The sequence below is a fragment of the Alligator mississippiensis genome, chromosome 3 (assembly GCF_030867095.1).
Source record: "Alligator mississippiensis isolate rAllMis1 chromosome 3, rAllMis1, whole genome shotgun sequence".
Classification (NCBI taxonomy): domain Eukaryota; kingdom Metazoa; phylum Chordata; order Crocodylia; family Alligatoridae; genus Alligator; species Alligator mississippiensis.
The window spans coordinates 260238310-260261590 of record NC_081826.1 but is presented as its reverse complement, the minus strand read 5'-3'; the positions used below and the strand labels follow the sequence as shown (position 1 = coordinate 260261590).

The 23281-nt window shown below is 48.7% G+C and overlaps 1 protein-coding gene across 2 annotated transcripts in view; it reads left to right on the top strand.

Moving 5' to 3' along the window:
* Nucleotides 1-5720: 5720 nt before the first annotated feature.
* SREK1 (splicing regulatory glutamic acid and lysine rich protein 1) overlaps nt 5721-23281 on the top strand; it is a 63887-nt gene continuing 46326 nt past the window's right edge. Inside the window, exon 1 of one of the 2 annotated variants that reach the window (XM_019495983.2) lies at nt 5721-6079. In XM_019495983.2, the coding sequence (XP_019351528.1) occupies nt 5919-6079 (161 nt within the window). In that variant the 5' untranslated portion in view covers nt 5721-5918. The remainder of the gene's footprint in view (nt 6080-23281) is intronic. The other variant, XM_014594094.3, reaches the window with a different exon arrangement.

Below are 23281 nucleotides of genomic sequence, written 5' to 3'. Positions count from 1 at the left end.
CTCCATCTATTTTGTCTGCAAGGTGCCACCAGGTAAGACTCTTCAGAGCACTTTCTTGATCAGGGATTGCACAAAGCATGGGGTGGGGCTTTTCCTTTATTACATAGTGCTTCCCCAGACTCAGTTTGTCTGCAGGGAGTAGAACCTGTCCTATTGAAGCTGTTTGCATGAAATGCTTAAATATACATGCAAAGAGAGAATGTAGCATGACTCTAAGCCAGTGGTTCTCAATGTTTTTAGACTTAAGGCACTCCTTGGAAAATGCCAGGTCTTAGTTTTACTTGTTTCATGACTACAGAAAAGTAATAGAGTAGTTTTTCTGTTACAAAGAACTCGGCAGGATCACAACAGATCACAATGTTTTAAGTACTATGGATTTCTATTTGAAATTTCAGGGTTTATCTTGCAAATCCTGTTTTCACACCTAACACAGCTAACACTGTATGGCCCCCCCATGGTACTCTTGAAGGGATCTCAAGGTATCCTAGGGTGCTGTGGCACCCTGGTTGAAAATCACTAAGCTCAGTGATGATTAGGGCTCTCACTCGAGAGAGGAGAAACTTGTGTTCTACTTAATAGAAAATACTTAAACATTAGTTGTTTTTCCCCAACTTCCTCTTTAGCTCAGTTAACATTTTTTCTTTTGACAATGCCAGTTTATTTTATAATGGAGGTGACTTTTTAGAATATTTTTTTTTACTTTGAAGCATTTGGCCAGAGTTCGGCTTGTTTCTTCTTCTTAGAGTGACTGAGTGAGTCTCTACTTACCTGTGTCTGCCATTCTTTTGCTTTTATTGTTTTTCACAACTCTTTTGAAGTCATATTTAAGTTTTAAAATTTTGAATCGGGCAACATTGTGTTTTGTTGTTTGAGCACCTGAATGCACAAATTTTGCTGGTGTCTGGTTGATTTGTTTGGTGGCTGAGAGGTGCTGGTAGTGTCTGAGGGACAAAAGTAATGCAAGGCTTTTATTTATTATTATTATTAGCAGCAGCATGATTCCAGGGAAGGCTCCTCTGAGTTCTTCCATGAGCTTTACCATTTTGATGTGCTAAGTGCCCACCTTGTGATTAGAGCCTAAGCAGGGAACAAAATCACATGGAGGAGGGACAAATGTATTCTAAGTAGCAGTGGTGACGGTAGCTCATAGATTGGATACTGGTCACAGTACAGTGACATTTCGTGGGATGCTTTTGTGCTTAGTAAAATTATAGCAGGGGTTAATTTTAGCTAATGTTTTAAAAAATACCTTGAGTATTCCAACTAAGTATTTCTTAATGTGCTTGGGCTAAATAAGATGGTTGGTTATGCCACTCTGAGGCTTCTGAATAGGGTGAAATAGACTGGTAAATCTAAAATACTTTCTATATAAATTCTATTCTAATATTATAAAAGCCTACATCTGTCTATCTGTCTGTACTGCTTTGTTTGTGCTCTGGCCAACAGAAACAGCCAATCAGAGTGCTCCAAGCGTGGGAGAGCGCAGCCATGATTCCGAAGCCATGCTGAGGACTGGATAGAGGGTGGGGAGCCGAGGCAGGCAGCGCTGGCCTTGGCTCCCTTACCCCGCTCCCTCCAAGAGGCAGAACAGTGGCAGCATGGGGTGTTAGGTGGTGGCACTCCATCCCAGCCCCCTCCCCCCGCTTTCATTCTTGACGGGCAATTGTCTAGAATATATATAAAGGGCTTAGTCCGTCTGTTTGTCTCTTGGAGCACTCTAATTGGTTGTCTCGGCAGCCAATCACAATGCTTACTGAAACAACCAATCAGAGTGCTCCACCAGGAACGAATGGTGGATCACCACCATGATGGTGGGGATGTGAGGGGCGAGGCCAGTGCTGCTGGCCTCACAGCACACCCCCAACCCTGCTCCTTGGAGGTGGCAGTGGCATGGGGTGCTGGTGGAGGGGGACAGAGGGGATACCGGGGCAAGCTTCCCCTCATCCCCCAGGTCCTGGGAGGTGGCAGTGTGGGGTGGTGGGTGGCAGTGGAGGCCACCGTGTGCAAGCTTCACCCGCTGCATCCAGGGAAGCTTGTACACAGTAGCCACTGCTACCACCCACAGCCCTGTGCTGCCGCCACTCTAGGGATGAAGCAGGGCCGGACATGGAGCTGCAGCAGTGCAGGGTGGTGTTTGGCGGTGGCTGCCACCATGTGCAAACTTCCTCATCCCCCCCTCCCCCCCACATCCAGCCCCAATTCATCCCCAGACCAGTGGCAGCACGGGGCAATGGGTGGTGTTGGCCACCACGTGCAAGGTTCCCCCAAGTCTCCCATGTCTGGGGAAGTTTGCACATGGCGGCTGCCGCCGCCACCCACCGACTTGCACTTCTGCTGCTCTGGGGATGAAGCAGGGATGAACACAGAGTGGCAGCAACATGGGGTGGTGGGTGGTGGCTGCCGCTGTGTGCAAGTTCCCCCCTTCCCCCACGTCCCCCCCCTGCTCCTGGGAGGTGCAGGGCTGGACGCACCCGGGGGGGGGGGGGACGTGGCTGGATATGGAGTGGAGGGGGGTGTGGTGTGTGGCCAGACCCAGAGCAGTGGCAGCAGCAGCCACTGCATGCAAGCTTCTCCACCACCCTGCTCCTGGGAGGTGGTGGCAGCGCAGGGTGATGGATGCCGGTGCTCGGCCCCGCCCTCTCCATTATTCTTGACAGGCAATGCTCTAGTAAATAAATAAATGTATACCACCATACACTTGCATACAACTTGCAGGCCAGTGGTGAGTCAAACACACCAGCAGGCAATGTTCTGGATTACTGATACTTTAATTTAAAACTTTGCAGTATATCCTTACTGACCCTCCAGCCTACTCTCACTTTAATTCTCACAGGACGGATAAATTACACACCACTTACAATTGTCTCGGACACTCTCCACACCCCACAGCACCTGACCTATTTGCTTTGCCAGACAAACCTTACAGCTTTGCAACTTTTTCTCACCCACATCATTTCCAGTCTAGCTCTCTCTGCTTGCTAAACCTTGCTCTGATATTCATTCCCCAGTTCACCTCCCTTAAAGCTATCCACACTCAAAAAGCAAACATTCCACACCTTTGCTTAGCTCTGAGGTCTTTTAGCACCAAATGTACAGTCCTCTACCGCTTAGCTAATTGTTATCTGCTTGTTGCTTGTCATTTACAGAAATACTTGTTTCTAAGCTGGAATCAGTTCTTACAAGGCTAAATACTCATACGGACAGGACTCCATCATATTTCTGTCAGTTAACAGCACATTTTTAACAAAATGTCATCCATAATAGCCATCATAATCTATGGGGGCAGGATAGTCTCTAAATAACACGATGTTTAATAATTTTGTCTCACTGGAATCTTTCTATGTTTAAATGTACTTTGTACGTTAGCTTTCAGTAAGATGCAGCCCTATGGAACATTCCCAGTAGTGTTATTTAGCACCCAGCTTCTAAGCCACCATAAACTTTTTTGACTGCAGGCATCAAGTATGTATTTTCTGCAATCAGTAAAGTCTAAAGCAGCTTATCATTTTGAAAGGATAGGTCCCTGTTGGGCTAGGCTAATGTTAACTAACAAATGGGACTGTGTTTTCCACAATTCATGAGGCCGGGGGCTGGGGGAAGTATGTATCAGTGGTTCTCGACCTTTTTATTCTCAAGGCACCCCTCAGAAAATGCCAGTTCTTCCTTGTCACTTGTTTTTTGACAAAAAACAATAGAGTAATTCTTCTGTTGCAAAGGACTCAGACCATAAGTTAGAGTAGTTTTTACACCCTGGATTCCTATTTGAAATCTCTAGTTTAACTTATAAATCACATGTAGGTGTTTGCACATCTGACAGGGCTACTACTGCATGGTGCCCCACAGCATGCGTAAGAGGCTCTTAATACCCCTCCAGGGTGTGGTTTCATGGGGTTGAGAATTGCTGGGTTATGTTGTGGCAGCTCTTTGGTTAGCGCTAGTTGTTCATCTTGCCTGGGCCAGCACAGACTGAGTATTACTGTTTTACAGGGTAATTCCCCAACTTTGGCTGTACATACCACACATTCAAATGATCTGGGAGAATTTCCTGGGCTTGTTCTCCTGGTAGAAAAACTTACTTGGTAGAGGCTGGAAGAAACATCTGTACAATCAGCAGGATCCGGGTTTTCTGTTTCTCACAGAAAAATGGAGAAAAATGCAGATTTCCCCCTTTACCCAAGAAAAATATAGATTTCTCATTTTCACAGCAAAACACACAGGTTTTGCACTTTTTCAAAGAGCTCTCTGCAGGCTGGCAGGGTTCCAGGCTGCAAGGGGCTGGGAGGGAGTGGGAGGAGGGTGGTCAGGTGGGGGCCACCATATACATGTATATACACATGGCCACCAGACAGCCTGGAGAGCAGCTCCTGCAGATAAGTTTGGTGGGGGGAAGGGGGGTTGAGGCCCCAAAAGGGAGGGAGTTGGGCAGGGCTGGGGCTGACCAGCAGAGCAGTGCTTGGGGCTCGCAGGGCCCCAGGGGGAATGGGATGGAACTGCAGGCAGCTTGTCCGGGAGGTGGTGGTTAGGGCTGGCTTCCTGCCACTGCACACACACCAGCAGAGCTGGGGGTTGCGGGGGGGCGTGAGGGTCACCAGCAGGGCTGGCACGGTGGGGGGGGGGTGCTGTGGGGAGGGAGTGAGGGGCACTAGCAGGGCTGTGAGGCTGTGGCTTGGGAGGCGCCTGGACCTGCGTTCTGTGAGTGAAGGGGAGCAGGGGGAGCTCTGATTTCCCATGATAAAAACCCCCAAATCAAATCCCAAAATGTACAGGTATTTAGAATTTATTTTATAATAGTGATAGGGGCACCGGTAGGCTGGTTTCCAAATTGGCTTAAAATTGTAAACACATCAATAAAACATTGTGTTCAGTTGATACACACAGGGTGGCATTCCATTTTAATCTTGAATTTGGGGGGTTTTATCAGAGAATTTGCCATTTTCTTCAGAGAAAACCAGGATCCCTGGTGATCAGTAAAAGTGTTCAAAATGTATCATAATTTTTGAGGCAGTTAGCTGATGCAGCACACGCAAAAACCCAACTCACACTCAGGAAGTCTTAAATGACTTCTGGGTTTGCTGCCAGCATTTTTTTCTTTTAATAAAATCAAGAGATCAAGAAATGCTTCAACTTTGACCCAGTTCTCACTTGCTCACTGGTGACTTAAGCGAGCAATTGAAAATAAGATGACTTATTTGCATATTTGTTCACAGTAGGGTCATTTTTCTGCAAATGTATTTTTGAGCATGAACAATGTGTGCCCCTGGAGGCCGGGGGCAGGAGGGCACGGCAACCACCCGCAAGTGGCTGCAGCCATGTTGGTGGTGAGGGCAGGCTGAGCGGTGCTGGTGTTGGTGGGGTGGGGGTGGCAAGCGGCAGGGGGCGACCGCCTGCAGCCACTGTCCATGCTGTTGGCAGTGACTGCATCTGCAGTGGGGGGACCTGGGACCACCTGCAGAAGCCCGTGGGGGCCAATCTCAGAGGTGGCACGTGCCCCCCCACCCACCACCTATGCTTGCGAGCTTCCAACATAAGGTAATACAGGAGGCAGAACAATCCCACCCCACCAGCACTGTGGGGAGAGCAGAGCAAAGCACCCTGGGATGCTGGAGGACCAAGCCCCGCTTCTCTCTAAGGGGAACACGTCCGGGAAGCTCCGCCAAGAGCCTGCAGGCGGCGCCGGTTGGCGGGCGGCGCGCAGACGCGCTGACGTCGCCGGGGCAGGGGGCGGGGCCGGCGGTGCACGCGGCGGCAGCCCCCCGCTGCAGCCCGGCGGAGAGCACGAGAAGCGGCTCGCGGAGCAGGGGAGACCGAGGCCAGAGCGTCCCCGAGCCGAGACTCTCTAGCCGGCCCCCGTCTGTGGTGAGCCAGCCCCTGAGCTGCGCGGACCAGAGCGCGAGCGAAGCGGTCGTACAGGCGCCGCCATGATGAACAGCGGCGGGATCGGGGTGCCGCTCGGCTTCCCCTTGGGCCCCACCTCCGTCATCCAGGTCACCAACTTGTCTTCGGCGGTCACCAGCGAGCAGATGCGGACGCTCTTCGGCTTCCTGGGAGAGATCGAGGAGCTGCGCCTCTATCCTCCGGAGTGAGTGCAGCCGCGCGGCCTCCGAGCCATAGAGGCGAGAGGGGCGGGGCGGGAGGGAGAGGCCTAGAGGGGCCGGAGGGAGACGCCGCGCCCGCCATCTTGGATCCGGGTGTTCCGCGCCGGGTCACGTGGCCGCCTTCCGCTCGGGCCGAGGAGCTTTGCCCGGCGTTAAGATGGTGGCCTACTGCCGGCTCCTCCCCCCACCGCAGAGACGCGGCAGGCGGCTCGTGCGGGGCCCGGGCCCTGTGCGGGACCCACCGGCCGAGGGGACGCGGGGTGTTCAAGCAAACAGGTTTTCTCTTGAGATTGCGGTGGCCCCTGTCACGCATCACACCAGGGATCAGCAACACCCCCCCTCCTCCCCCCGTGTACGTGCCACGCGAGGCCATTTTCCTCAGCAAGCCACAGCCCGCAGGGCTCTGGGCAGCTGGTGCTGGCCATGGAGCCTGGGCTGCTTGCAGCAGGCGGCCAGGAGGCTGCAGGTCCCAGTGCAAGCAGCCTAGGCTCTGTAGCAATCAGCTGCACTTGGGGCAGAGGGTGGAGAAGGGGCCAAGGTTGTGCTGCTCCAGGTCCCCTCCCAGCCATGCATCCTGAGGTGTGTATGCAGCCACGGGACCCAGCCAGGGCGCTGGAGACCAGTGCAGCTTTTCATAGCCTCCCAGCTACCTGCCACAGACCTGCTGGGCTCTAGGCAGCTGCAGCACATGGCGGGCAGGCTGTAAACAGCTACACTGAGGTGCAGAGCAGCCTACTTGGTGGCGGCAGCAGGTGCACATCCGACTTGGGCTGCATGGCAGGGAAGGGGCTGGGGAAGCACAGCCCTGGCCTCTCCCTCCTCATCTTCCCCGGAGGCACGTGTGCACCCCTGCCAGGAATGAGGATTGGGCTCCTGGCAGCTCCCCTGTCATCTGCCCCTGGCACGCCAAGTTGAGGTGGGGGTGTTTTTGGCACTCCAGCCAAAACATTGCTGACCCCTGCCTTACACACATTGCACAGTTCTCTGGTTAGTTATGGAGTAAATTTAGGCTGGCCACATGTGCAAAGTAATTATCGCACCATAAAAATGACTTTCCACTTATAAAAGGAGTCAAACAGCTATAAAGTTAGGGCTTGAAAATGTGTAATAATATAGCTGGTTTCTCTCCAGCTTTAATGGGAACATGTGGCAGAACCTGGGAAATCAGTGTTTTGTGGCATTATTACAATGAAATCCAGTACCACACCGAAGAGTCATTTATTTTATTTAAAGTCCTTAATCATCAGCTCTGAAGGATTCATTTAATAGTCAGAAGAGTTATAAGATAGATGTTACGTTTTTATATTATTGTAACTTTGTTTTAAAGAGTATTTTGTTGGAGCCTTATAAAAACAATTCAGTGCCAAATGGTATTGAAGCTATGGCAATCGTCATAGATTTTAACGACTGTTGTATAACAAGCTGAAAGTCTTGTCTGGTTTCCCTCTTGGTTATTCTGTTGTGACACAACAAGTGCGTCCTTGTTATTGATAGCTAAAATATTTGAATATGGTGCTGTTTAAACATATCGGTCATTTGAAAAGTGTTTTGGAATATCTATACACAACCACCAAGAATAAAATAGCATTTTACTGTACTATATATTTTCTTAGGAAAATTGCATTTGTTTATGCATATTTCTGTCAGCTGGGAATTTGGTCCAGGGTGCTGAAATTACTTTTCTGCTTTTGGTTGCATATTTAATGGATTAGGGTTCTAAAATGCTGGATATTAATGTACAGATGAGGCATTTTATTAGTATTTAAGAGTCACATTAGGCAAAATTTGAATGCCTATTTTATCTGGTTTTAAAAAGTTTGCTGTAACATTTCAGCTCAGAGCAAATTGTGCTAAGCCTTGAGAAATAGCAAGCGAAACTGTCTTAAGATGAAGATGACCAGGCTGTTTTCAGTTTCCAGGTAACACCTGAAAATAAGCAGCAGAATTTTTTTAGATTAGTTTTTTTTTTGGCGGTGGGGTCCAATTCCAGTTATGTCAGGAGTATTTTAAGTGCTCTCAGTTAAGGACTCACTTTTAGAAGAAGCCCTCTCTGACTGGAGCCAAAGCTCAGATTTGGTGATCTCAAGGAAACCATGCAAAACTATTCTTTTGAATCTGGCCTCCAACTAGATAGCATTAATAAATAAGTGAAATTATACGGTCTGTTGTGAATAATGACTTACATTATGAGTATTTTACTCAGTTGTTTTGGTTTTTTTAGCGTGTTTCATTCTGAAAAATGATGGTGTGAAGTGGCACCAGAGTTTTTCCATTTGTATTAAATATTTATATTTAGTAGTGTGGAAGTGATGGCTCCATTGTGGTAGGCATAATACATAATGTAGCATATTCCAGAAAGCTTGTGTTTTCTAAGATGATGGTACAAGTAAGGGCTTAGAATAAAAGCGTGGAGGCAAAAAAAGAACTGGTAGATCCACAAACTGACTTAGATGTAGGATATTGAGTGTCACCACACCTAATTTACTCTCAGTTCTGGAAGTGTAATTTAGATAGAAAACTGAGTTGGATGGCTAAATTACCTACATAGTGAGCGGGGAAGAATTAATGGCTTAAAATGGGATTTGCAATGGTCAACATGTTGAGAAAAGGTTGGGGTGCATCTAAGGCAGTCAATTTGAAATGCTGATAAGAAAGGTGTGTCTAAATTCACACCTCTCCCCTGGATTAGGTCTCTACCTTTAGGACTCACTTATGCACTTAGGTGAAATTGAGATGTGCACCTAACTGCCCTGTTAGCTCCTTGAGGTTTTCATTTGGGTGCAGGTGAGTAACTTACTATATTCTTTTAGAATATGGCAAGCAATAATTATGCTTCTATCTAACTGCCTTTCATATAACTTTCCCTCTGTCAGGTTCTGGGTTCAATAGAGTCGCAGATTCTGAGAGGGAGTTCAAATGCTGCCTTTCAGGACTCACAGAGTTGGGGCAGGTTGTCTTGTCCCTGTTGAAATGGTCACGTGGGGCTAAAGAGAGAGCACCAGTGGGAGTATGTCTTTATAGCCAGGTTATATTGCTGTGGGGGAGGGAGTTTTGGGTTCCACTATGGGTTCCCAGCACTGTCTATACATTGCATCTAGTGATACTGTAACGCAGCAGATGTAAAGAGCTTTGGGGACATGGACCAAAATCTAAGACTTCCCACTCCTAGTTGAGTGTCCTGCTAGAATCATGGCCTCATGTCCCTTGCTATCTTTCCTCATGTCCCTTGCTGTCTTTCAGGACTTCATTCTCAGCTGTGCAATGCCATAGATTTAATGTTTATTTTATCTAATTGATTCTATATCAAATATGCCTAGTTAAAAATATTTTGATGATTTCTGCAAACTCAGACTTCACTGCGAGAGTCCAGGGTTGGTTCTTCTCTGTCTGCATCCTCTCCGATAATAGAGTTTCTTTAGGTTAAATTAAGCTCAGAGTCATAGTGCTCATAGTGCAGAGTTCCATTGGGTGCATTCAGTGCATTTTCAAATGTGTAACTGATTCAGAGACTAGTTCCAGTTCTATTAGCAAAGCTCAAGAATGAATAGAATCCATCACTTTCTTAGCTTTGGCAGCTCTACAGTGCTAACAAGGGTAAAAATATGACAAACATATTTTTGAACCAAATCATGCAATTTGGTTCATGTTCATATGCACAGAGATCTCCATTCACAGATCTGAATGTAGAATCCCTTACAATGTCAATCCTGCAACTGTTTGATGAGAGCAGTGTTTCTAACTGACTGGAGCTTACCAGAGGTCTGTTTCCAGGAATGATTGGACTGCCTCTCAAAAGGAAGTGATTGGAATGTTTCCCCAGTAGTAGTGCTTAACCTGTCCACAGCTGTGCACAAATACAGACACTTCTGGTTAGGGAGATAATGGACAGAGGTTTGAATTTGGTTACATTTGTAATGTAGTCATATCCTAAGGTAAATACTGTCAGCTCTAATTCCTAATATAGACCAGCAGATTTCTTAAATTGGAAGGTACAGAGTGAGATTTCACTTGATTATCATTAGGCATACAATGTGTGCCCTGTAAAAATATGTTCATTAATAAGCTTAAGTATAGCAAAGCACTATTTATGAAGTCAAGGATCAAAATATTAGTCTTTCTCACAGGATTAAATGTTGGTGACAAAATGAAACTTTAGTAAATCCTAAACCAGGGGTGGCTCTTGGGCTGAATCCGGCCCACCAGGCCATTCTATCTGGCCTGTGGGGCCCTAAAAAATTTAGAAAATTAATTATTATCTGCCCCTGACTGCCTGCCAAAGATGACAAAGTACCAGGAGCAGCAGTACCCAGCAGTCGCAGCAGCAAGGCCTGCCCTGCCCCACCCCCAACCCCCAATTCATAGATTTATAGATTGTAGAGTTGGAAGGGACCACAATGGATCATCATGTCTGACCCCCAGCCCCTGGCAGCAAACAGGAGCGAGGTCAGATGACCCCAGCCAGGTGACTGTCTAGCCTCCTCTTGAAGACCTCCAAGCTAGGTGATAACACCACCTCTCTTGGAAGCCCATTCCAGGTGCTGGCCACCCTTACTGTGAAAAATTTCCTCCTAATATCTAACCTAAATCCACTCTCAACTAGTTTACACCCGTTATTCCTAGTCACTCCCTGGAGCGCCCTAGTAAACAGTGCTTCCCCTATTCCCCATTGATCTCCCCTAATAAATTTATAGGCGGCCACAAGATCTCCCCTCAGCTGTCTCTTGTGAAGACTGAAGAGATTCAGCTCTCTCAACCTCCCCCCGTAGGGTCTGTCACGAAGGCCACTAATCATGCAAGTGGCCCTCCTCTGGACCCTCTCCAGATTCCCCGCGTTCCTCTTGAAGTGTGGCGCCCAAAACTGGACACAGTACTCCAACTGCGGCCTGACTAGTGCCGCATAAAGGGGGAGCATCACCTCCTTTAATCTATTAGTCGTGCACCTGCTAATGCATGACAGGGTGCGATTAGCCTTGTTGATGGCCTCATTACACTGCCGGCTCATGTTCATCTTGGAGTCAGTTATGACTCCAAGATCCCTCTCTGCCTCCGAGCTGCTGAGAAGGACACTCCCCAACCTATAGGTGTGCTGAGGGTTCCTCCTTCCCAGGTGGAGTACCTTACATTTATCTTTATTAAATTGCATCCTATTTCTCTCTGCCCATTGATCCAACCTGTCCAGGTCGGCCTGAATCTGCTCCCTGCCCTCTGGTGTACTAACTTCGCCCCATAACTTGGTATCATCTGCAAACTTGGAGAGGGTGCTCTCCACACCCTCGTCCAAATTGCTGATGAAGATATTGAATAATATTGGTTCGAGGACCGAACCCTGCAGGACCCCACTGCCCACCTCCCTCCAGGCCAAGAAGGAACCATCCACCACCACTCTCTGGGTGCGGTCCCTAAGCCAGTTGGCAACCACTCCACAGTCTGCTAGCTTCCCAGTGAGGTTAGGGTGCGAAACTGTGTCGAAGGCCTTCCTGAAGTCCAGGAAGATGACATTGGCCTCGGCTCCCGCATCCAGGCAGTGTGTGACCTGGTCATAGAAGGCTACAAGATTTGTCAGGCAGGATCTACCTGTGACAAACCTGTGCTGGTTTCCCCTCAGCTTTGTTTTCCCTGCTGGGCCTGCACAAATGTGTTCTTTGATTATTTTTTCTAGCATTTTCCTAGCAATAGAGCTAAGACTGACAGGCCTGAAGTTACCTGGCTCATCCCTTCTCCCTTTCTTGAAAATGGGCACCACATTGGCCCTTCTCCAGTTCTCAGGGACCTGGCCAGAGCACCACGAGTGCTCGAACAGCTGTGCCAGTGGCTCAGCTATGACACTGGCCAGTTCTTTCAGCAGCCGTGGATGGAGGTTATCTGGGCCTGCTGACTTGTACCCATCCAGCTCTTCCAGGAGCTCCTTAACTATTTCAGAACTAACCATAGGCGGACTGGTGCCACGTGGACATCCGTCAATGATTGAGGTGGGGGAATTGGCTTGGTTGGTACATAGAAATACTGAAGCGAAGAACTCATTGAAGAGCTCTGCTTTTTTCCCCACGTCAACCACAATTGGAAGCCTCTGCCTAGCAGAAGCTTCTGGTCTGGCGACCCGGGGGCTGTTCCCTGCCTCCCTCCACCAGAAAGGGAAATTCAGCTAAAAACATGGAGGAGGGAGGCAGGGAAGGACTGTGGATGATCACCCCAGTCCTTGAGGCCAGTCTGGGCTGGGCTGACTCCTGCTGAGTCCTGTGGTCCTGGCCACGCAGCCGGGAACCACATGGTGCCAGAGTGGCTGGCAGGCAGGCAGGAGAGTGGGGAGAAGCGGCAGCGGGGGCAGGAAAGTGGGGAAATGGCAGCAGCAGGCGGGGGGGTGAGTAGCAACGCGTGGGCAGGTGGGCATGAACGTGATGACATCTGGACAGGAGTGTAGGGCCCATGCTGGTGTCCTGGGGCCAGGAGTGGCAGGAGGGTGTGGCCTAGGATGGCAGTAGCTCAAATGGAGCCAGCTGGCTCTTTCCTTTCCCTGATAGTGCAGCCCAGCCTGGCTCCATAGAGCCGCTGCCAGTGTGGGCCCTGCTCTTCTGCTGACCTGGACCTGGGACACGGGCCTGGGTCCCGTACTCCTACCGGCTCGCTGCCACTTACCCCCTGCCTGCCACCTCCATTTCCCTGCTTTCCTGCCTGCCACTGCTTCTCTCCATTTCCCGCCTGCCAGCTGCTCTGGCATTACACAGTTCCTGGCTGCATGGCCAGGGCTGTGCAGGAGCTGGCTTGGTCCCTGTGATTCTTGGCTGGTTCCATGCAGTGCTGGCTGAGCTGGGCTGGCTCCTGCTGCGTCCTGTGGTCCGGGGTGTGGTGCTGGAGCAGAAAGTGGGGGGATGGGGAAGTAACGGCACCGGGGGGAAAGGTAGGGAAGTGGCAGGAGAAGGGCAGTGGTGGCATATGGGAGGGGGAAGTGGCAGTGGGCAGGAGGACTGGGCCAGTGCTGGGTGCCAGAAGCATAGAGCCTGGGCTTGGAGGAGCACTGGCAGAGGCTCTACCTGCCACAGTGGGGGCTGTGGGCAATGAGGGTGGGGGAGAGAGAGAGACAGTGTGTGTGTCTGTTTGTAGGGCAAGTCCCACAAGCCCCACCACACACACATACCCACACCTTCCCTTGCGCTGCCGTCCATACATGCACCCCCATACACCCCAGCCACCCTCCCCCCACATGCTCACAGCACCCCACAAACCCATATGTTCCCTTACCCCACATAAACACTCGCAACCCCCAACCCCATACACACCCACACCCCCGACACCTATTCACCCTGACAAACCCCCTCACACATACCCACAACCTCCCCCAAATACATGCATACCTATAGCCACCCACCCATTCCCCCCACATCTCCCTACAATGTACAAGTATAAGACTTCATTTTAAGCTATTATACAATCACTTCTATATATACTACACAAATGCATGTAAATCAGGACAAAAATATTTTTGAAATCAAATTATTAAATGTTGTAGTAGATGTTTGATTTTTAGACTATAGTTTGGTATTTTTCTGGTTCCCAGATTGCAAACATCCTTGCTGAATGGAGTACTTCTGGGGGCAAAGGGAGGAACTTCTGGTGGCAAAGGTCAGGGGTTAAGGGGCAGGATTTATAGTCCCAAGACGGTGACCAGGGGGCGGGGCACCTTTCAAGGGGTGGGGCTACCCATGTGGCCCTTGACGGCTTGCTAAAACTCTGTAAGTGGCCCTCCACCTTAAATAACTGCCCGCCCCTGCGCTAGACACTGAGTAAATCCCAAAATTATGTCACTGTGCTCGTTATACTTTTTTCTCATAAACTTCTGCATTCCATCATATTTAATCTACCCCTTAAAATATTGCCACATAAAATATCTATATCTGTCATAATTACAGTGCTGTTCCTTCAGCATTGATTTTGATGATCTTCTGTTAGGATTCCATTTATTTTATGGGACATTGTAGGATTAAAAAAAAAAAGAAAGAAAAATGGATCTATAACTGTTGTCCTGTATAGTGCTGTGAACTGATTGAAAGGAGTTAAGTTTTAACCCAGCATCAATAAATAATTAAGGGCGTGAAGGGAATTTCTCTTTACTACTTTTATAAGTACCTTTTAATTTTTTTCCCATTCTTGGCGCAAAACCACCGTTATATAATTATATTACATTCACTGCTGTGTTAAAGCCACATTTCAGTGCTGTTGAAGCATTGTGAAGTGGGCAGGCTTTGCCAGTTACTCCTTCCCTGGCTGAGAGAGAATTTCTTCATTCTGTAGAGGCAGCATAACTGGCTGTGTGCCACCATATTCCTGACTTTCCTATCTAGGGAGTATGTGTGGGGTACAGCTGAGGGAAGTCTTGAATGCTAGAGTTTCCTTACACTGCAGTTATACTTTTACCATGTAAAGCAACCCCAAGGCTTCTCTGTGTTGATGATGGGTGGTATAAAGCTAGCACCAGTAGCAAGCTGTTTCTTTGCAGTCGACTCCCACATCATACTTCTGGAAGCATGCAAATTCTTCTCATTTGTTCCCTCTGGTAGAAGCCAATCCCCTGCATGGCTGCCCTACATGCACGGGTTTTGTACCACTAGATCAGGGCAGCCTTTTGCTGGTAAGGGCTGCAACTCCGTCCCATCCCCCAATCCTGGAGTAGCTGGTTGCCAGATTTCCCGTCCCTCTGCAGGAGGCATAAGCTCAGACACTGCAGAGTAGCTGGCTGTACAGCAGAAAGGAGTGCTGTGGAGCAGAGGGGTGGTGCACTACCTCTCCATGAGACTGATTCCTCCATGCTGGATTGGACTTCTTCTGGCCCATGGGCTGTATATTGCTAAGCCCTGCTCTACCTTTTCTGCCAATACTGTGGACGGCTCATATCTGTCTACAGAACTCAAGGGTTTACAGCTCTTCTGTCCTTAACAGGGATCCCGGTTTTCCCTGATTTAAAAAAAACCCTGCAGTTTCTCTGATAATCCCCAAATCCATGATTAAAATTAAAGGATCCCCATTCTACCCCCCCACGTAGACCTCCCAGCCCTGATGGTCCCCCTTCCAGCCCCCTGGACCTGCTGGTGCCCCTTGCTTCCCACCCATATCCCCCTGCCAACCCCAGCCCTGCCAGAGGGGGGCCCCCAGCTGCCGGAGCTATGGGGCTAAGAACTCAAGAAAGGGAGGAAAGTGGATCCAGCAAACTACAGGCCCATCGGCCTGACCTCTATCCCGGGGATGGTCTTAGAAAAGTTTATTAAACAGGCCATTCTTAACAGACTGGCCGATGGCAACATCCTGATGGATAGCCAGTACGGGTTTGTTGCAGGTAGGTCTTGCTTGACAAATCTCATTTCCTTTTATGACCCGGTGACCTATCACCTAGACAAGGGGGAATAGATCGAAGGCTTTTTTAAAGTCAAGATATACGACATCAATCTGGTATCCCACGATCACCTTTTGGCAAAACTGGCTAACTGCGGCCTTGGGTCCACCACAATCCGCTGGCTGGGGAATTGGCTCTGTGGTCGAACCCAGAGGATGGTGGTTGACAGAAGTCAGTTGTCGTGGTGCCCTGTGACCAGTGGGGTCCCTTAAGGCTCTGTTCTTGGACCTGTTTTCTTCAACATTCTCATTAACGATGTAGACATTGGTATCAGAAGCGGACTGGCCAAGTTTGCCGATGATACCAAACTCTGGGGTAAAGCATCCACACCTGAGGACAGGAGGGCATCCAGGCTGACCTTGTCAGGATCATGAAATGGGCGGATGAGAACCTGATGGTGTTTCACACCGAAAAATGCAAGGTTCTTCACCTTGGGAGGAAAAAGCTGCAGCATGCTTATAGGCTCGGCAGTGCTACACTGACTAGCACTACGGATGAAAGGGACTTGGGGGTCATGATTGAACACAAGATGAACATGAGCCTCCAATGAGATGCTGCAGCTAGTAAAGTGAGCAAAATGTTTGCTTGCATCCATAGATACTTCTCAAGGAAATCCCAGGACGTCATTCTCCCGTTGTACTCGGCCTTGGTGAGGCTGCAGCTGGAGTACTGTGTCCGGTTTTGGGCTCCACAATTCAAAAAGGATGTGGAGAAGCTTGAGAGGGTCCAGAGAAGAGCCATGCGCATGATCAGAGGTCAGGAAAACAAACCTTATGACGAGAGGCTGAGAACTGTGGGATTCTTCAGCCTGGAAAAGCACAGGCTCAGGGGCGATCAGATGTCCCCCAAAAATTTATCAGGGGTGTTCACCAGGATCTGGGGGAACATTTGTTCACCAGAGCGCCCCAAGGGATGACATGGTCGAACAGTTATAAACTCCTCCAAGACCGTTTCAGGCTGGATATAAGGAAGAACTTCTTTACTATCTAAGCCCCCAAAGTCTGGAATAGTGTGCCATCAGAGGTGGTTCAAGCACCTACTTTGAACACATTGAAGAGAAATTTGGATGTTTATCTTGCTGGGATCCTATGACCCCAGCTGACTTCCTGCCCCTGGGGCAGGGGGCTGGACTCGATGATCTGTTGAGGTCCCTTCAAGCCCTAATATCTATGAAACTCAGGTTCACAGCCCCCTACCCCTGGCAGAAGACAGCAGCTGCTGCAGTGGAGCGAAGCCTGGCTCCTCCCCAGCTTCCTGTTGCCTGCCTGCTGTGGGCTTAGGGGGGGGAGGTGGAACCTGTGCCATCCAGATCTGTGCGCGGGGCAGGGGCAGGCTGCCTGCTGTGGGGTTGTGTGGGGATCTCCATGCTTCCTTGGTTAGGTGTCCCCTGCCTACGCTGCAGCATTGAGGGGTACACCCCCTGCGTTGCTGCTGTCATGTGCACAGGGGATGTGTTACCAGGCCAGCACGGAGCTTGCAGTAGCAAGGGGATCCCCGCATGACCCCTCTCTGCCCTGGAGTACCAGGTTATGCCCACTGAGCTGGGGAAGCCCTAAGGGAGGGCAGCAGGGTGGGAGCCCAAGCCTGCAGTAGGCAACCTGCCCCTGCCCCATACACAGATCAGGGGGGCACGCAGCAGTGGGGAGCCAGCCTTCCCCTGCCCCCTGGACAAGCTGCCCATGGCCCTGTCCTGCTCCCTGCTGGGGCCCTGCAACTGCACGTTGCAGCCATGCATTGTGGCCCCAAGCCCCATTCACTGCCCAGCTGGGCGGCAGCCCCAGCCCTGCCCAACTCCCTCCCTCCCTCCCTTTAGGGGCCTTGATTTTTTTTTTTCCCCCCCCCTCAACTTACCTATGGGAGCTGTTCTCCAGGCTGCCTGGTGGCCATCTGCATGTACATGCACATAGATTTCATAGACATAGATTTCATAGACTCCTGATAAACCGGGAATCCATGAGGGATGGTCGTACCGTAAGGGGACGATCCTCCAGGCTCAGAGTGTGACAGTCCCTGAGAGAAAGAAGCGGGGTAAGAGTGCTCTGAAACCCCCGTGGCTCAGCAAAGGCATTCGAGAATGCCAGAGGGCCAAAAGGGAGGCGTACACCTGGTGGAAGAGAGGGGCTATCACCAAGGAGGAATACTCCTCCTTGGCCTGTGAGTGTAGGATGGCCATTAGGAAGGTCAAGGTGGGGGTGGAGCTCAGGCTAGTGACCAGGATTAAGGACAACAAAAAGTCCTTCTTCAAATACATTGGGAGTAAGAAGCAGGCACCAGGTAATGTAGGGCTCTTGTTAGACTCAAATGGTAATCTTGTGGCTACGCCAGATGAGAAAGCCGAAATCTTTAACAAGTTCTTTGCCTCTGTTTTCTTGGACAGGGAACAGGACAGCTCTCCTACCACAGGTAGGGGCAATCTTGAGGATAGTACTGCCAGACCTCGGTTCTGTGCAGAAGTAGTCAGGGATCTTCTGGAAGGGCTGGATGTTTTTAAATCTGCAGGCCCTGATGCCCTCCACCCATGGGTGTTGAGGGAGCTGGTGGGGGTCATTGCTGTGCCCCTGGCCCGGCTGTATGAGCGATTGTGGTCTACGGGCCAGGTGCCCGGAGATTGGAACTAGCTAATGTGGTCCCCATCTATAAGAAAGAGAGGAAGGAGGACCCAGGAAACTATAGGCCCATAAGCCTCACATTGGTCTTGGGGAAAATCCTTGAAAAAATTATCAAGGAGCACATCTGTGAGGGGCCAGCAGGGGAGATCATGCCCAGGGGAATGAACATGGGTTCATCAAAGGCAGGTCCTGCCAGACCAACCCGATGGCCTTTTATGACCAGGTAACTAAATCTCTGGATGATGGTGTCACCGTGGACGTGGTCTTTCTGAACTTTAAGAAGGCCTTTGATACTGTCTCTCACCCCATTCTCATTAACAAACTCAGTGACTGTGGCATTGATGCTTACACAGTTGGATGGGTCAAAAATTGGCTGATGGGGCGTACCCAGAGAGTGGTGGTGGATGGGTCGTATTCGACCTGGCGGGATGTGAACAGTGGGGTCCCCCAGGGCTTGGTCCTGGGGCCTACACTGTTCAACATCTTCATCAGCGACTTGGACAAAGGGGTGGAAAACACGTTGTCCAAGTTTGCTGATGACACCAAGATGTGGGGAGAGGTAGGCACGCTCGAAGGGAGAGAGAGGCTGCAATTAAACTTAGACTACAGAAGTGGGTGGATGGTAATAGGATGGGGTTCAATGTAGATAAATGCAGGGTGCTGCACCTGGGGAGAAGGAATCTACAGCATACATACAAGCTGGGGAGCTCCCCCCTTGTGAGCACAGAGGCGGAAAGGGGTCTTGGAGTCATTATTGACTCCAAGATGAACATGAGCCGCCAATACCAGACCTCAGCCAGCAAAGCCAGTCGCAGCTTGTCGTGCATCTAAAGATGCATCTCAAGCCGGTCCAGCGAGGTGATACTCCCCCTCTACATGACGTTGGTCCAGCCTCAACTGGAGTACTGCGTCCAGTTCTGGGCACCGCACTTTAAGAAGGATGTGGCCTGTCTTGAGAGGATTCAGAGGACGGCCACTCGCTTGGTTGGAGGGCAACAGGGCAGCCCCTATGAGGAGAGGCTGAGGGACCTGAACCTGTTCAGCCTCAGCAAGCGGAGGCTGAGGGGGGATTTGATGGCTGCTTACAAACTCGTTAGGGGAGATCAACAGCAAATAGGAAGAGTCCTATTCCCCCCAGGAGCACCTGGGGTGATGAGGAACAATGGCCAGAAGCTGCTAGAGAATAGGTTCAGGTTAGAGATTAGGAGGCACTATTTCACTGTTAGGGTGGCTAGGATCTGGAACCAACTTCCTAGGGAAGTGGTCCTTGCTCCTACCTTGGGTAAATTCAGAAAGATGTTGGATGAACACCTGTCTGGGGTCATGTGATCCCAGCATGTGCTCTAACCAGTGGTGGGGGGTTAGACTAGATGATCTATTCAGGTCCCTTCTGACCCCTAACTACTATGAAACTATGACATTAAGGCTGGAAGAGACCTCGCAGAGATCATTGGGCAGGAAGTCAGCTGGAGACCCCTGCCTTACCACCCGCCTCTCACTCCCTCCCAGCCCCTTGCAGGCTGGAACTCTGCCAGCCTGCAGAGTGCTTTTTACAAAACTGCAAAGTATGCAGGTTTCTCCAGTAAAATGAGAAATCAGCATTTTCCTCCAGTAAAGGGTAAAATCCATGGTTTTCTGTTTTCCCGTGGGAAGTGGAAAACCTGGATCCCTGGTCATTACATTGCTGAAAACAAAAGACCTGTTTCGTACAGAGCAGCAGCTAGTACTGCTGTGTTATTTGATATCTCTCCTATTAAAAACTGATTTTGTTGTAGCCTTTGAGCAGCTCTCTCCTCTATTTTAGGGGAACAAAATTGCTCCAGGGGCTTTACTTCCTGAGTGGAACCAGCCACTAGACTCCTTCTCTGTTTCTTTTCACCTGATAATGGTGGAACAAACCAAAGGCCAAGAGCCATTCCCTATGTGAAGTTGTCCACGGAAACTGGAATAAGAGCTCTTGCCTAGTGTTAATAGATAGTGGCTCAGAGTTTCCGATGTCCTTTAAGAACTTCTGCATCCCTCTTTCAGCTGCTGAGATTTCTTCTGAGACAACACTGCAAATTCTTTTAAATCATTTTTAGCTTTTGAGATTTGGCCAATTGTGTCATCCTTCTAGAAACTTTGGAATGTCCAGATGAATGCAGATGTGTGGTATGTGGCACCACACACCCATCTGCAGCACCACACACTGTACATGCAGGCATTCCTTGTGCTGCTACTTTGCAGCATGGGGGTGGGGAGGGATTGACCCCGGGTAATCCCAGGGTAAAAAAAAAAAAAAAAAATGTCAAAAAACAGGGCATTAAGCATAGCAGCAGCATGCGCCGCCTCGGGGCCTTGTCAGCTGGAACCACACTCTAGCTGCCAGCCAGGCTTCCTGCTGTGGCTGCAGCTCCCAGAGGCCCCCAGGGCCCCAGGTAAGGCTGCTGGGGCCAGTTGGCACAGTTGCTGGCCTCAGCCTCCCCTACCCTACCCAGGGTAACCTGCCACGTGCCAGAGTGCACATGGCATGGGTGTTTCCCAGGTGTGCTGTTGCTACTTGTCCCCAAGGAAACAAATGTCCATGCTCAAATGGACGTGCCCTTTATGGTGAAAACTATAGTGCATGTTGACCCTTTCATTCAGCCTGTCCTTGAAATGCACCAAGGCTGTAAATGGGTAAATGTATTACTTGGCAAAGAATTAGATAGATTTAGGTCAGTTCTTCTCAACCTTGTTTGACTGGAAGCACCCATTGTTGATCCAAGGCATCCCTCCAAAACTTTCATTTATTACTGTGCTTGCCTTCTTGCAGAGGGACCAGGTAGTGGGGGCAGGGCAGTGATGAGGCAGAAGACAAATGCCTTTATTCTGCATTTGTGTCTCTATACCTCTTTATTTTCTCATGCTTCGCAGCACCCTTCAAAAAAATCTGGTGGCACTCCAGAGTGTCCTGGGATCCCAGTTGAGAATCCCTGGTCTAGGCTTTGATCTGAATGTTTCCTTGCACATTTTCTTTAGTCATATTTCAGAATATGAATAGCTTCTGAAGCTAAGAACTTGGTCTCCTAGATTTAAGACTTAAAAAGTAATCGTATCTCTACCCAAAGAACCCCCCATTTATCACCCCCTCTAAAATTTGGGGGGAGGGGGAGAGGCAGAAGGGTGAAAGTGACCCCCAGATCTTTATTTTCTTCTTGGGCTTCCCTTTCTTTCCTAAAGAATTGGCATTGTATCACAATAACTCTGAATTGGAGAAGTAGGACTTACTTTTTCTCTCCATGTTTGAAGCCATGGTAAAGAAGGCAGCAACCTTCATTGAGACTTAGCCCAAGAAAACACGGATGTGTTGGCTAAACTAAATATGTAAAACTAAAGTAGAATTTTCATTCCCCTTTCCTCGTTGTAGGAAGGCATTTAGGGGATTTGAGAAGCACTTGACAACAGCAAATACTCAATCAACAAGTTCTAAAGTTTTTCAAGTCCACTGATGTAGTTAGTTGTCCAGGTTGATCCTGCAGTAACATACTTGGCAAAAGTTATGGTAGTTGCTGCTAAGGGCATTTTTTTTTCTTGCCTCCACTTACACAGACTTGATGTTAGAAGAAACTTGAAGAGAGTATTTTGCTTCTTTAACAGCTCTTCAAGCCTTGCAGACAACATGCTTATAGCCACAATGTCTTTGGGTAACAATCTAAAACAGCTTCAGTCCCCAGTGTAACAAATTAAAGAAAATATCACTAAAAAAATAGGGCTAGTTGCTGTATTGTGACAGGTATATTTATAGAGTATTGAAATGTTCAGATATTCTTCTAAAGGGGTTGGAAATCCCGATCAAGGATACAAAGTTAAATATATCCCTACTGTTTTGGGTGGTTGTTGTTTAGTGGCAACTGGAAAATATTGCCAAATTTGGATATTTCCTTTGTAGTGTAAAACCCCAAAGTCTCACTGCATGTGTCAGCTTAGTTGGCTGGGGCGCTCCAGAATGTGGGAGACCATGCCTTCCTGACTTTGACTGCCAGACATCAATTTTGTAGAGATGAGGGCAGTGAGATTTAGCTCACCAAGACTTCAAGGATCACCTGATGATAAAGCAAGCCTTGGTAAGACGGGCAGCACAATTACAGTGATGTACAGAAACCTGCAAAGGGGCAGAAGAAAATCAAATTGGAATGCGAAGCTGGTGAAAATGCTTTTGTGGGCAGGACACCTATTCTTCATCATGGTGATTTCATTCATATAAAGGGAATACAACAAAAAACAAAACAGATACAAATAGGTCCAGTAGAGGGGTGAGAGAGACATACCTCCACATCAGCTGGAACATGATTCCTGAACATGGTTTTTTAATCAAAGGAAGCAGATGGATTCAGAGGAAACTACATTTTTTTAGTAGACATGCACAACATTTAGGGCATAAGGACATTGAACACCACAGGTGAAATATGCAAAAGTATGTAGATCTGATTGTCTTGCAACACTTTTGTAAAGGAGTGCAAATTTTGCTTTAATTTTCTATGTTAAAGCATTCTTTTGCAAAGCAGTGAATTGAAGGAATGGTTTGAAAACGCCTTTACGATACAAGTTTTAGGGAAGAAAGAAGTTTTTTCCCCTATCCTTCCAATCTCTTCCACATGTATTTAAGGTACTGCTCACTGCATCACAAATATCTTAGATTGGGGAACTGCCAAATCTAGAATGTTAAACTTTTGTTACTCGGTGAGTGCATTTACATGTTAATGTGAAACAAACTCTGGAGCAGTTTGGGCTGGAGTAAGCTGCTTCCACGTACAGTGTTTACTCATACACCCAGGACAGCGGCAATTTGATCTAGGGTGGAGAAGGCACAGGCCCCCAGTTGTCTGGGCTGACTGGGAGCAATTTATGCCCCTGGTCAGTGTCTACATGTGCATTTCAGTGTAGCAAATTACTGTGCCTTAAGATAGTACTATCTTATGGTGGAGTTAATTAGTTTACTGCACCCTAATACTGGTGCACAGGTTGACGGTGATGCTTTATTGAGGAGCTAATTAGTCTACTCAGTAAAGTTCATGTGTAGATGTACCTGGTGATTATCTTTCTGGGAAGTCCCTCCCAAGGATTCCATTTAAATTCTCCTGGGTAATTACAATGGCTTCTTTGAATATATTTACATATACTTAATAGAAATAACTTACTATACCATATTAAGTTTATATTAACCTACTGCTTAA